The sequence below is a fragment of the Gigantopelta aegis genome, chromosome 14 (assembly GCF_016097555.1).
Source record: "Gigantopelta aegis isolate Gae_Host chromosome 14, Gae_host_genome, whole genome shotgun sequence".
Taxonomy (NCBI): Eukaryota; Metazoa; Mollusca; class Gastropoda; order Neomphalida; family Peltospiridae; genus Gigantopelta; species Gigantopelta aegis.
The window spans coordinates 52,583,547-52,599,512 of NC_054712.1; the positions used below are offsets into that span (position 1 = coordinate 52,583,547).

At 36.9% G+C, this 15,966-nt stretch overlaps 1 protein-coding gene across 1 annotated transcript in view; it reads left to right on the forward strand.

The window, feature by feature from the left end:
- The window catches only part of LOC121388757, a 29,704-nt gene that overhangs the window by 1,377 nt on the left and 12,361 nt on the right, over positions 1-15,966 (forward strand). The window contains exons 2-10 of the mRNA XM_041520250.1: positions 1,348-1,396; positions 3,114-3,117; positions 7,769-7,872; positions 9,287-9,331; positions 10,622-10,678; positions 12,594-12,704; positions 13,269-13,315; positions 14,486-14,627; positions 15,702-15,956. Coding sequence (XP_041376184.1) covers positions 1,348-1,396; positions 3,114-3,117; positions 7,769-7,872; positions 9,287-9,331; positions 10,622-10,678; positions 12,594-12,704; positions 13,269-13,315; positions 14,486-14,627; positions 15,702-15,956 — 814 coding nt within the window. The remainder of the gene's footprint in view (positions 1-1,347; positions 1,397-3,113; positions 3,118-7,768; positions 7,873-9,286; positions 9,332-10,621; positions 10,679-12,593; positions 12,705-13,268; positions 13,316-14,485; positions 14,628-15,701; positions 15,957-15,966) is intronic.

Here is a 15,966-nt window from a genome sequence, read left to right on the forward strand (position 1 = left end):
TAGTAATTAGGTCAAAGACCTAAGGCCAAAAATGAGCTAAAGCATTCTGCACATTTCTGACCGAAAATTTAAGTCCTAAAGATAAAGTTTGAGTGCTCGGCCAAAAAGGTTTCAAGGTGATTTGAGCAATTTAGACGGGCTGCCAAAATAAAGTGTATCGAACTACTTACAAAAAAAATAAACATAAAGTTTACCGAGGGTTTACAAAAACATTTTGTCCTGAGGGTTGGGATTGCCTTATCTATACCTCACAACGGTGATTGATTCTTTTTCTTGCCCATTTAATTTCAGTAACAAAACATAAATTTTGCAAGCGACTGTTTGTTTATTGTAAAATGATTCGTAAACATTTTATTACCTACAAACTCATTTAATCATATGCGGGGAAAATATAGTCCACCTCATGCAACGACATAAAATGTAAGAACTTACCAATAAATATAAAGTTGAAAATGTTACTTTGTTTAAATATTTTTAAAATAATGATACAACATGAAATGGCAAACAGAATTCTGAAAACCATGAGTTATGATGTCAATCGTTGTAAAACATGAGTTATGACATCACACATATGTAGAGATCGTCTAGCCCTCGGGTCAGACAGATTTATCTAGCACCATGCAAAAGCTGGATAACCCTGTCCAGTGGGCAAGAATGGTTTCTTTAGCTCTAAGATTCCATAGTGCCATACCCAAAAATTTCTTTCTAGCAGAAACACTGACAATGGTGGTTTATTTTGTATTGAAAAATAATATATACTTATTGCTGGCTTACTGTATATTATTACAAAACATTGCAATGCATGCCTATTTAACATCCCACAAAAACCCGGTAGATTTGTTTCTCTAGATCTAACTTCTAAGACTCATTCCTGATGTTATGTGTTAAGTATTATGTAACCACCAGCTCGCCAGAGGGTGTATTCACTGGAATGGAACAAAATTGCTGTGCCCGTTATATATAATAGCTGTCACATTTAACCGTTTTTTTTAAAATTAAATATAATAGTGTTTTCCCTAGCTTGTTTTAGCATGGTGCAGCACCATAATAAAATTCGCCAATTGTTTTAGATTTTCACAATTGGCAAAATCGGCGAGAGCCAAAGATAGTTCTGCGGATATAATATATCTTCACAATGGTATATATGTTAGTGGCAACAAGAACTCGTTCTATTAATCTTCGTTTGAATTTGGCAAATTTAACATGGATTTCATTGGCAGATGGCTTTTTTTTCCCCCTTCTATTTTTGTATTATTTTTTGTTGTATCCCTGTGAATTGTTATTTTTCACTATGATGATGATGATGATGATGATATGTACATTTTGATTTGATTTCTGTTTTTAAAGGAAGCATGATGATAAGAAAACTCGGAGGAAACATCGAGACAAGCATCACGTGGGTATTTTCATACACTAAATATGTTTTCTTCCAAACCCAGTTTCACTCATCATCTACCATAATTCCACTATTATTACAGAATATCCACCTTTGAACCTATTTGTTTTCAATAATTGTAGATTTATAGGCTAATGATTTGTATTCTTAAAATCCTTATTTGTATTTTAAAAATCCTTTTATTCCAGAATTTACAACATTTACACCAACATTTTTTTTTTCACAGGACCCCATTTGTCTATAGAATTTTGCTGCATGGGTTTGTACAACAATTGTCATACCTTATATTTTTGTCTATTTTGGTTATAAGTCGAGTCCGTAATTTCAAGATCAATTTTTTTATTTTTTTTATTGATTGTATGCATCGTGAAACAAATGCTGATGTTAATTAATTTTGCTTCAGTTTTGACCTCGGCAATGCTGAATGGTGGTGGTGGGATCTATCTTAGTTGGTAGAATGTTTCCCCGAGGTTTTCAGTGGACCTATTCCCCGATTGGTTGTTTTCCATTCAGACTCATGAATGGTATATCAAAGGCCTTGGTATTTGCTGTCCTGTATACGAGAAACTGCATATAAAAGATTTTTTGCTGCTAATAGAAATATGTACCGTAGTAGGTTTCCTCTGAAGACCACACGTCAGAATTAGTGTTGGCTTGAAAGCCGAGTGATTACTCCTGCTCTCCTCCACACCTATTTCTCGTTCCAGCCAGTGCACCATGACTGGTATATCAAAGACCGTGGTATGTACTACCCTGTCTGTGGGATGTTGCATATAAAAGATCCCTTGCTGCTAATCAAAAAGAGTAGCCCATGAAGTGGCGACAGCGAGTTTCCTCTCAATATCTGTGGTGTCCTTAACCATATGTCTGATGCCATTAACTGTAAATAAAATGTGTTGAGTGCGTCGTTAAATATAACATTTCCTTCTTTCTCCTCCACAATTGCCTGGAGAGTCTTAGGAGAGTGGCAGATTGCTTGCCTTCAAATACATTTTTTAATAGATTGCTTTACCTAGCACCATATCAGGAGAGTAATCTTCAGCTCGCCTTGATTTTGCTTGTGGTGAAGACTGAAAATTACCAAATGTTTGACCTATAGTTGATTAATTTAATCAATGTGCTCTAGTGGTATCATTAAACAAAACAAACTTTAACTGTATGCTCAGTGCTAATGTGATTTGTGAGACTTGTGTGTACTCTCTCCCACCTCCTCTGGTTAACCATATGACAAAAGACTTAGCTTTTAAGAATATAAACAATGCCAAATCATCTCCAATAGCTACAAGTTAATTTCTGGACAAAACAATTACCAATATAACTAAATAATAGGAACTATGGTACACTGTAACTAATGGTGGTGTGGTGGGTAAATGTGCCATATCATATCGAGATATTGCACTATTTTTTACTTCTTTTTTTAATTTATTATAAATAATTACATATTAATCGATCTCACGTGTAATCTTTGCATAACTAACTCAGGAATATTGAAATTGTGAAGTGCTTGCATGCCATGTGAACCGTTATAACAAATATTATAAAATCAATAAAGCTACAAAATCTGGCAAATTGACTATATTGGCAGCTCAATGGGGACATCAGAGACAGATGCGTTTTACCATCATTTTGACATATTTATCTCAATCTCAAAATATAGAATTAATTTAACATAGTCACATTTGAGATGATATATATATTTTATTTTTATTTTTCACAGAAAGGTAAGAGCATCAGAAAATCAGTGAGTATGTTCATTTTGTAGAGTTGGGCGGTATTGAAATTTGAGGTTTGGTATCGATATTTTTCAGGTGATTTACCTCGGTATCTGTACTGTATTCAGTATTGACACAATACCAATACCAATATCGAGCGGTATTTTTGGTAAACTCGGCTTAATGCATGCCTGATTTGAGGCTCACCCACTAATTTCATCTAAATAAAATTAATTTCCATACACAAGGCTCTTGTTTGATTTATACCCAACTCATTTTGCATTCGTCAGATATATTGTTAGTGCTTTACTGAATGGCGAAAAACATTTTCCAATACCATATTTTTGGTATTTTGAAATTTGTTTGGTACGGTAAAATCAAGGGACAATATTTCAAAATCTTAGGTAACCGGAAGTCAGTTCACGTGAGTTTTACTAAGGTAACCGATTGTTCGGTTACGTGAATATAGTCCTCGTAACCGATGAGGTAAGCCTACCTAATCCTAAAACATTTGAACTATGGTTCTGTGCTACATTGATGGTTCAAATGTACTTAAAAACAAACTGTGTTTTCACTTTCATTACTGATATATGATACTTTTAATTTTAGAATGTAATTGTTCACCATGTAACTAATTGGCGATACTCTTGATTTTAAAATTGCGTAACCAGGCCCTAATCTTGCCGGTGAAATGAGTGTTTTCTTCGCCGAAAGTCAGCTCAAGTCGCCGAGTTATTAGCAGTTGTGAGAAGTCGAAGTCACTGTAAGATTTTACCGGCGTCGTGGCAGGCCATCGGTCTACAGGCTGGTAGGTACTGGGTTCGGATCCCAGTCGAGGCATGGGATTGTTAATCCAGATACCGACTCCAAACCCTGAGTGAGTGCTCCGCAAGGCTCAGTGGGTAGGTGTAAACCACTTGCACCGACCAGTGATCCATAACTGGTTCAACAAAGGCCATGGTTTGTGCTATCCTGCCTGTGGGAAGCGCAAATAAAAGATCCCTTGCTGCCTGTCGTAAAAAGAGTAGCCTATGTGGCGACAGCGGGTTTCCTCTAAAAACAGTGTCAGAATGACCATATGTTTGACGTCCAATAGCCGATGATAAGATAAAAAATCAATGTGCTCTAGCGGCGTCGTTAAATAAAACAAACTTTACTTTTTACTGTAAGATTTTGGACCTAATCCGATTTCAAAAACAAAATCAAACGACAGACGTCAAGCTTCCGACCTGTTTATTGTCATAGCTCACTTGGCACTTTGTTGCCATATGTCAGACAGTGTGTTTTCTTTGGCGCCAGACTGTATTCTCGAGTAATCGTGAACCTGCCTATTAACAGGAAATGGTTTCTGCGCACACGCATTGTAATGTGCGATTGATTTGATGAAATGTTTTACCTTATTCAATTTATTCATGTCATTCTTCAGATACACCCGTAAACCGGGCTATTGTTTCTCAAAATGATGAGTGTCGCGCCGTGTGCTGTGACCAGCCAAGCATTGTTAATCCTCGGCCACATTCATTTTCGTAATGCCAGAAAATACTAATTAATACTATAATTTTAACATAGGCCTAACGGCACATTATCAACTACTTAATGATATTACGTTTTCAATTTTTTCGATTGAACTGGCGAAACGTTACAAAATGTACTGATAAATGTTCACTTCGTCAATTGTTATCAAAATTAGCCTCTTTCTTCTGGGAAGAGAGAAAGTCACTTTTCCTACTCTTTCAATTCTAGATTAGGGCCTGTGTAACTGACAGGCAAACAGAACAACAGTTCTTGTGAAATATTGTGCTCTGTAAAACTGTATTGACATAATACCGATACCAAACAGTATATACGGTATACCGTCCAGCTCTTATGGGGAAAATCTGGAATCTTTTGGGTTGTGTTTTTTGTTTCTTTCTTTCTTTATTTTGTGTGTGTGGAAGTGATGGGTAACAAGATGCCACTTTCCTACCACTGATAAACCTTTTATGTCTATGATCGGGGCCAACTTAAAATACCGATATCACCTCTAAAATGATGAACCACGGTTACAGCAAGCTAACTATATTTGCAATGTATCCTTCCTAGCACAAAACGTCAATTTTTTAATGAAAAACTCCAATAAATGTGTATTTAAAGCTACAAACGTTTGTTCCTATCTGATAACACCATTTACAAATGGAAAACATCAACCTAATACAGTTTTAATTGGTGTGTTTTTGCCGGAAGTGGATATGGTCCACTGTTCTGAAATGACCAGATTGTCTCATCATCCGTTTTTACTGTATTGGACAACAAAAGATGTTTTTTTTGTGTTTTTTTAACACTTCAGTTTGACAGTTGTCAGTTTTTTGTGTTTGTGTGGTTTTTGTTTGGTTTTAGTTGTTTGGTTTACTTTTGCTGTGTACTAGATTGAAAACAACAGCACATAATGAGAGAAAAAACAACAACTGAACTTTATTATCTACTCTAATTTTCAAATGCTTACAATAGACAGTGAAACTCGTCATTTAACCGACACCCAGGTTAATAAGTAAAAAGTCTAAAGTCCGTCCCATCCTCCTACAAAAATGTTTTTTGGAAATAATTTTAGTTTGGTTTAACATAAGAAACAAAACGTGTTTTGAAAATAACAAAAAACAACAACTATTTTTGTGTGCAATTTAGAAAACAGTCTGCTCAGAAATAAATAACTTATAAATTCCTTAGTATGAAAAAAGGTGTTACCTGTGGGAAGGACTGTATAGGTTTACAGAGGTTCTGTTCTGGACTGAAATTTAAAAGGACCACGAAAAATGTCTGGGTTTGATAAAATTCTGACTTACTGAGAGTCTGGTTTCAAAGGGTTTCACTGTACTAACGATTGCCACATTTTTAATGTGACGGACCCTAGTTTTTAAACACTACTCCATATTTTTCACCATTAGATCCACTTTATTGGTTAAAATTATCCATTTCTAGACATCCGAGTGTTTCTGGTTATCCTGCAATACTGTGAAATGCATTCCCATAATTCTAGAAGCCAGAGTTTCTGCCAGAGGGTAAAACGGTTATGGCGCCATACCCAATTTTTTTTTTTTTAAGTTAACATTTTGACAAAATTAATGATTCTTATCATTATTATATGATTTTCTTAACCCTAACCCTAAATGTAACCCATTTTCTTTGTTGGGGAGGCCCCCCTTACCCCCTGTTGACTGTGGCTGCATTCAATTTCATAGCGCCATACCCAAAAATTGCTTTCTGGCAGAAACACTGGAAACGCACATAACTCTGAAATGTAATGGTTGTTAAGATTAGCTCTAGTCTTTTTTTTTTTTAAGGGTTTCCCCATTTGAGTATCACAGACTCTTGTTTAATTGTTTTGTAACTTTATCTAGATGTATGTTACAGGGGCCTAGTTCACAAAGATCTCTTAATTAGGCTCTGCTAGACAACAAAGCATCCTCTTTGCAAGTCTTTTAGCATTGCACTGCGAGATCGCAAAGTTGCGAGAGTTTATTGAATTAGGTCCCAGGTTTGTAGATTAACCACACTTAGTGTCTATTTTCATGGGCAGAAACTAGGGTCTGTAACTTAAGAAAACCTCAATAGTTTATTTTCTACTTGAAACACTTAAATATACAGTTGAATCCTGTTTGCTCAAACTCTGTTGGTGCTTAACCATTAGGTGAACATCGTGTAAGTGTAACACAGCACTTCGTGTTTGGTTCGAATGTTGTGGTGTATTCCACCCATCGGATAGTTTGACTTAACCATTAGGTGAACATCGTGTAAGTGTAACACAGCACTTCGTGTTTGGTTCGAATGTTGTGGTGTATTCCACCCATCGGATAGTTTGACTTAACCATTAGGTGAACATCGTGTAAGTGTAACACAGCACTTCGTGTTTGGTTCGAATGTTGTGGTGTATTCCACCCATCGGATAGTTTGACTTAACCATTAGGTGAACATCGTGTAAGTGTAACACAGCACTTCGTGTTTGGTTCGAATGTTGTGGTGTATTCCACCCATCGGATAGTTTGACTTAACCATTAGGAGAACATCGTGTAAGTGTAACACAGCACTTCGTGTTTGGTTCGAATGTTGTGGTTTATTCCACCCTTCCGAGTTCAACCCAATGAGATTCTACTGTATTTTTAAATGCTAGAAATTGTTGTTAAATATAACAATAAATTAGATTATCAACTCAAAATGTTTAAATATTTCAAAATCAACAGAGATTGCAGCACCAAGAATACTTATAACTTTGATTACCTTCTCAAAATGTTTATTTTAAATATATCAATTTAATGAAGAACCAAAATGCTTCTATAGAGAAAATAACTAGTTAATGGCATAGGCTTTATCCTGTGAAGGCAAGAATGGACAATTCCACGAGGCTGGCTGAAAAAATTAAGTTTTAAATCAATTATACATGATTTGATTGAATCAAAAATACTGTAAGCAATTTTGCAAATTTGGTAAGAAAATTTGTAGTCGAACAAAACATGTAACAAAGTTACAGATTGTAAAGAATATGCATTGATTTGAATTTTTAATTAACTTTTGAGTGATTTACTTTTGCCAAATTCAGTTTTAATTCCCTGTAAAAATAGCAAAATGTGGCATTTGAAATGATGATAGTGAAAGTTTTAACACTGCGTACAGTTCATTTCCATTACAGTGAAACGGTGTGAATCTGAAGATGAATCAACACTACTCGATGACATTGTCGTGTACTTTCACGAATCAGCACAACCAGTACATAAGGATATTTCAAAGATGTTTGTAAGTACTCGTTTATCATTGCTCTGAATTCGCTGTCATAAATTGGTCGTCTAGGAAGGTAATTGTATACATTTGGAAATTCTATCCAATGGAAATTGGAATTCATTTTGATTTATGTATATTGCAGGGCCCTGTTCCACAAAGCGATCTTAGCACTAAGATCACCTTAAGTACACAGCTACCTTATATACTTATGGTGATCTTAGCACTGAGATAACCTTACATAGCTACCTTATATACTTACGGTGATCTTAGCACTAAGATCACTTCGTGGAATGCATCTTCATAAATCAAGGCTAATATTTGTTCCTCGTATTCAGCCTTGATACATGTCATCAAGAAATCATGCCACAAAATGCTTAAATTTCGTTGGATGCGATGAGATCTGATTGCAACGAATCGCAACGCTCCTTATAGATTCTCTTGTTATTGTAAACAAAGATGGCAGCGTCAGCGTCCGGCGGTTAATTTTTGATATTGCTTTCAAGATTGTCACATGTTACCGATGCTGTGATTGGTCAGCGATGTCATCGTGTAAGGGACATAATCGGTGTTACAAATTTTCTTCCAATAGAGGGCGCTAGTAGTGGATATCAGTAATCTTGACTACATGTATCAAGGCTGAATACGAGGAACGAATATTAGCCTTGATTAATGAAGATGTGTGGAATGGAGCTCTGGGGCCTAATTCACAAAGCTCTCTTAGGCTCTGCTAGACAACAAAGCATCCTCTTTGCAAGGTTTTTAGCATTGCACTGCGAGATCGCAAAGTTGCAAGAGTTTAATGAATAGGCCCCTGGTCTTTAGATTGCACCAGAGCTCAGGCTACAAAGGATGTGCCTAAAATGAGTAAGCCCAAATTAAGTACAAACATGCTGACCTAGAGACTTTCACCTCAAAATCAATGCACTGTTAAGCTGTACATAATTAGATTAAGATAACTTGAAACCCCCTCATTATCTAATAGAAAGAACAAAAATCTATTGCCTACACTCCTTTAATCTTCTGGACACTAGCAGGGCTCGAAACGGCGTGTGGCCCGGTTGCCAAATGTGATCAGTGTCCTGTTTGGGTGACTTAAGTATTAAAAAATAATGGTGTTAGTCACCCAAATAATATTATTTGCTCAATCTTCTTTAGAGCTGTAACATACAAGCCACTATTAATATTTGTATTGCATATATTTATTCCACATTAAAATCTTGCTCGTGGTTCGCTTATATCATAATTTTCTGCTGCAGGTGAGATATCTCGACTGACATTGTGCAAGTTCATACACTGTATATGGCTTAGAGGGTATTCACTTGATTCAAATTTCTGAATTACTGGCCAGAAAAAATAATAGAACAACTAGAAATGGCTTTACCCAAAATAATGGCTAAGTTATAGGATAAAATCTGCTTCTATGTTTCAGGATAGAGGCTTTGGAGAAAATGCTGATGCTATTCTTGCACGCAGGGTAAGAGGTTTGATTTTTTAGAAAATTGATATTATTTCCACATCATGTGCCAAATATAATACTGTTCAAAATAACTTTGATGCACCTTTAAGTTTTTGGGTTGTTTTTTGACCTTCTAAGTAACACATGGCATATTTATGGAATATTAAACAAGCTTCCATTTCATACCATGTTTAGGGGCGGCAGTTTGCTCAGTCGCTTGAGTGTTTGCTTGACGTGCTTGTGTCGCAGGATTGAACCACACCAGTAGATCCATTCCACTGATTGTTTTTTTTTCTCTCATTCCAACCAGTGCACCACAACTGGTCAAAGGCTGTGGTATGTGCTTGCCTGTCTGTGGGAAAGTGCATATAAAAGATCCCTTGCTGCTTTAGGAAAAATGTAGCCGGTTTTCTCTGGTGACAATGTGTCAGAATTAACAAACATCCAAATGTTTGACATCCAATAGCCAATGATTAATTAATCAATGTGCTATAGTTGTGTTTTTAAACCAAACTTTTTAACTTTTCGTATCTTGTTTATGTCTGAAGTGAAATAATTTTTAAATGTCACTGTATGCATGTGAAAATGGCTTTACAGTTATAAGAGGAAACTCGGGGCCGCCACATGTAAGCTACTATTTTCATATGCTCTTTTTTTTTTCACATACAAAAAAGCATTTATATTTAATCCTTTTGTATTACTTTTTATTTTAAAATTCACATAATAAGGGGAGCTAGACTAGTAATTACTCTACTTGAACTAGTCGAAGGGAGTGATGGGGAGCCACCGGCCTCGGTGGTGTAGTGGTTAAGCCATCAGACTACAGGCTGGTAGGTACAGGGTTCACAGCCCAGTACCGGCTCTAACCCACAGCGAGTTCTTAAGGGCTCAGTGGGTAGGTGTAAGGCCACTACATCCTCTTCTCTCACTAACCCACTAACTCACTAACAACTAACCCACTGTCCTGGACAGACAGCCCAGATAGCTGAGGTGTGTGCCCAGGACAGCGTGCTTGAACCTTAATTGGATATAAGCACAAAAATAGTTGAAATGATGGGGAGCGGGAGTGATGGCTCCCCATAAACAGTGAGGTCTGGAAAAGCCACCTATAATTTCATTTTCATTGGTTGTTTTTATTGCTTGTGACATCACTCTATTGTTTAAGCTTTGGTTGGTGCTTCAGTGAGTATATCAATGCCTCTTCTAGCGATGTTACTGTAGGTGATGACTGTGTAAGTACAGAATTCTCTTTGAAATACAGTAAGACTCTTTAATGTATTCTTTTTTCTTTTCTTTTCTATTTACCAGAAAATAGACCTACACATCAGGTTAGCAGATGAGCACATGTCCGTGGTTGATGAAGGAGTAAGTTTATTATTGTGTAATAGAAAAATTAAACAGGTTTTGAATCTGGCATACATAGAGAATACTAAACGAGTTTATTTTACGAGTGTGTTTTCGCTTATGACGCACAATTAAAAACACGAGTTGTAATGTAAACGGTCTCACACGGGAACAAGTATAGTATTTTATTTATTACACCACACATCAATGAAATTTTTTTGCACATAATGACTTCCAAAATAACTATACAAGACATGAAAATGCATAGATTAAAGATCGGGTAAAATGACGTCGCTCGCTTCATTTAGCTATTTATCAATGAAACTTTGCATTCCTACACCACACTTCTATCAATGAAGTTTACACAAACAATATTATAAATATATTCAAGGCTAAACAAAATTATTAAAAAATATATTTTGTTAGATTATGCTGCTAACATTAATTATAAGAATTGACAGCAATTATTTTTTTGATTTAAAAATATGAATCAAAAGAACCACACACACACTTTTTGCATGAAGATCTATGCGGAGTTGTACTGTGTGACACAGCCGATCACCTGATCAGAGGTCTGACCTCTCAAAAGACATATTCCACAATTGTTCAACATGTGCAGATGTTTCACATTTTCAACTTGCTGTCCAAAACTACTCAACCAATTTTAATCAAATTTGATGGGAAGCTTCTTTGGCACAACGAGAAACAAGTGATTTATTGCGGTCAGTTTTCATGAATCTGTTATATGCATCATGCATACATTTGACACATTTTTCAATTTGTCCAAAACTCTTTGACCAATTCCAACCAAACTTTGACGGAAGCTTACTAGGCAAATGATGAAACAAATTTATAAAAGGGGCAAAAACTAAGCTAATTAAGAAATACAAATTCTCTACTTCATAAATGGCAAGATTTGGCACATTGAAAAATAAATTTGTGAATTTGGTCATTCTCAGAGGCATTAAAGATGGGGCCCAAAAGGGTAAATTTAAGTCAATTAATTTTTTTTTTCATTTGTGCCTGAAGAGGGATGAAGTTTACAAGAGTTGAAAAAATAAATGCATTTCAACTCTGATTTCTTCATAACTGCTAGATCATTTCCAACTAAATATGGTGGTGTGCTTCCTTAAACTATGTAGAACAAAAAATGTGAATTTGGTCATATTGTGGTGCTCCACCCACACACTCACACCCACCACCCGAAAAAAAAGCCGGTGAGTAGGGTCAACAATTTACTCAGGTGATCATTTAGGTCCATAATCGAGCCTCGTCAGGAATTGAATTTGGGAATTTCTTTTTAGGATTCTGCCAGAATCTTAAAAATATGATCAGTCCTTCATATCTGAGGTGTGCGACCGTACTTGCACTCTACATGTGCTACTTAATTTCATTTCAAAAGCATTTTCTATTGTCCACTAAAGTGACATAAAAGTAGGTAACTGTGCATCTCCCTCTGGTTGTTGAATTGACTTTCCTTCAAGTCCAGGATCAGACCTCTGGCTATCCAGGAGCGGGACCCAGGACAGACATGCTTGAAACCTTAGTGGTATATAAGCATGTTAAAACAATTAAGCTTAAGTTCAAGTCCAGCTGGTCTTAGTGTTTGAATATCATTATACTGATTCAGTGATTGTACACTGTGCACTAGTCAAAACTTATTTATGTTAATATGTGTAAGCTGTACTCATGATTTTTCCTATGAAATGCAAATCATTTGTCTGGAGCTTATGAGGAGAGTGATTTATCAATTGCCTGATTATCACTTGCCTGAGATTTTCAGGATTCCATCTCATAATTTTATACTACTGACCCAAAATCATGGAAGCTTACTAAATTCGCAGCCTGCTTTTGTCAAAAGTATGAAAATGCTGCTCACAAAGGAAGTGAAACTATCTTGTTTTAAATGTTTGGGTCTTCTTTTATGTTTTTTCAGCTGAATTCGGCTAAGTCGTCTCTTGCAGAATGCAATAATGACCTGAAAAATTTCAAGAAAGATGTTCGCAAACTAACTTGTATCCATCGGGAGTCCTTCGACAAACAAAAGGTACTTTGGTAGATGCAAGTGTTAGACACTGTGGAGGGGAATTAATATGCCACGATTAAGTAATGCTGAAAACATGCTCTTGCAATAAACAGCAAGATATGTGGGGGTTTTTTTATTCGAATGCATTTTATTTCTTTTCTTTTTTGCAATTTGAACAATATCTTCTTTCAGTTATAGTTATTACCAACACATAGGATGTTCACATGCTTAATACATATGATATTACATTTCTATAAGAAAATATTCAGTGAAATATCCATTGCATATTTATGCTTCAGTATATATTTATTATTGTTTAAATTGGAAATAGAGACATGTGTTCGGGTGTGTGTGGGGGGGGGGGGGGGGGGGTAGGTGTCGACCCCACCCCCCATTTAAAGAAAAGCTTCGTTTTAGTCAATGTATTTTTTGGGGGAGCATCACCCGACTCCCTAAAAACTTTACTTGCCACAGCCTAAGCCCCCTTGCACAATGTTCTGCACACACACCTGCAATAAGAATAAAATTATGAATGAGAGGACTGAATTTGTGTCAACTAATTATGGTCTGTTTGTCTACTTGCAGAAGAAGACCTGGAAGCAGAAAGATAGGATCATAACACTACAAAAGGAGTAAGTTACTTTAGTGACAGTGCTTCTTCTGGACCTTTCCTAGTCTAAAATAATAATCTAAAACAACCATGTTTTTTTTTATCTGGACCATTCTTAGTCTAAAACAACAATGGGGGCATCATCTGGACCATTCCTTGTCTAAAACAACAATGGGGGCATCATCTGGACCATTCTTAGTCTAAAACAACAATGGGGGCATCATCTGGACCATTCTTAGTCTAAAACAACAATGGGGGCATCATCTGGACCATTCCTTGTCTAAAACAACAATGGGGGCATCATCTGGACCATTCCTTGTCTAAAACAATAATGGGGGCATCATCTGGACCATTCCTTGTCTAAAACAACAATGGGGGCATCATCTGGACCATTCTTAGTCTAAAACAACAATGGGGGCATCATCTGGACCATTCCTTGTCTAAAACAACAATGGGGGCATCATCTGGACCATTCTTAGTCTAAAACAACAATGGGGGCATCATCTGGACCATTCTTAGTCTAAAACAACAATGGGGGCATCATCTGGACCATTCCTTATCTAAAACAACAATGGAGGCATCATCTGGACCATTCTTAGTCTGAAACAACAATGGGGGCATCATCTGGACCATTCCTTGTCTAAAACAACAATGGGGGCATCATCTGGACCATTCCTTGTCTAAAACAACAATGGGGGCATCATCTGGACCATTCCTTGTCTAAAACAACAATCGGGGCATCATCTGGACCATTCTTAGTCTAAAACAACAATGGGGGCATCATCTGGACCATTCTTAGTCTAAAACAACAATGGGGGCATCATCTGGACCATTCTTAGTCTAAAACAACAATGGGGGCATCATCTGGACCATTCTTTGTCTAAAACAACAATGGGGGCATCATCTGGACCATTCCTTGTCTAAAACAACAATGGGGGCATCATCTGGACCATTCTTAGTCTAAAACAACAATGGGGGCATCATCTGGACCATTCCTTGTCTAAAACAACAATGGGGGCATCATCTGGACCATTCTTAATCTAAAACAACAATGGGGGCATCATTCTTATCTCTGCCATAGCTTTTAATTATGTATACAGGGTTTAGTAATGACATTTTTTAAGTTAACCGCTAAATGAAATTGTAATATCTACTGAGACTTGAGTTAATGACATTTTAATAATCTTCACAGACTGACTTCCATCCATGAACAGAGTGGTGAGTTGAGGAAGAAGCTGGACGTGGCGTCAGGAGCTGAACACAACCACGCTATCATCGACGCCTACGACAAGTTCAACAAGATAATGGAAGAACTCAAAAATGAAACCGAATCGGTACGTATTGCAGGGATTAAAATGCTGCCGCTCCGACCTATTTTCACCTGTCAACATCACCACGACCTGGGCGATGATATTTTTGCCTCATGTCCTGTCGGATTGGCAGTTGTATTAATTTTATATTCACACACTGGTTTCAGTCGATCATGTTTCTTCTGGCATGTTTTGATTAGGGCCGGATGAATTTTTAACTTGACAGACCAAATATCCAACAGAAATTTTAGCCAATTTTGACCCCTGTTTTGCTTTGGTCTTTACCATTAACCTTTTCATGTTTGTGCTGACATGACATCATGGATGTATGTCTTTTCATGATGTTAAAACTAACAGCGGCGTGTAGCTCTCCTTTGGGTGCACGTAGTAATTGAATAGAATGTGCATCGCACACCGTCATGCTACAAAAGGGTTAACAGTCTTCTACTTATTCCCGTTCACAAGCTCCTTCAGTAAATGCTATTAATTGTTTTGAGCTATTTTATTGATCAGAAAAAAGTCAAAAGGATTGCACAACAGGCAGAGCAAATGGTGTTAATGTTGGGTTCCACATTTGTGCCATGGGAGGGATGAGTTGAATAGAGAAATGCATTTAAACTGTAATTTTTTGTACTACTACTAGCCCATTTCCAACTAATTTGGTAGGAATAATCCTTGACCCAGGGTGAAGCAAAATCGTGAATTATGTCATTCTGACCCCATCCACCCCTAAGAAAATGGGTGTTGTATACTCCTTAAGTCTGGTAGGTGGAGTTGACAGTTTACTCAGTGACAGTTTAGGCCCATGGGCCTCTTGTTTTTTGTTTGTTTTATGTTTTGTTTGTTTGTGTTTAGTTTTTTTAATTACTTGAATAAAATGTCATTATTTTCTGCAAATTTGTCAATGTTTTTCGATTGGATTACCTTTTCACTCCTTTTTATTTTTTCCTTGTTTTCTTTTTTTTTTCGAGAAAGGGGTGGAGTTACCTTGAATTTTTTTCTAGCATATGTGTGTTATTGCTGTGTGATACCACAACTCACACACAGTGTTCCCTCAAGCGAGTGCATCAGAATAACAAATTGGTTGTCTTGTTGTAGAACAAAGAATCCCTCGCGGTGTGGAACGAAAGTGTTATGGAAGCGGCCGATCGCATCCAGCTGGAGATGATCTCATTTGAGAGCCGGGGAGCCGCAATGGACCACGACATGAGGCGGCTGTTTGAGGAGCACAAAGATCTCATCGATGCCCTCTCGGCCAAAAACGCAACTCTCGGCTCAAAGCTCAGAGAAAAATCTATAGCGCAGATCGACGAACGAGTCACACAGAGGGTTCAAGCCAAGCTTGCATCTTTGGTAACATCAG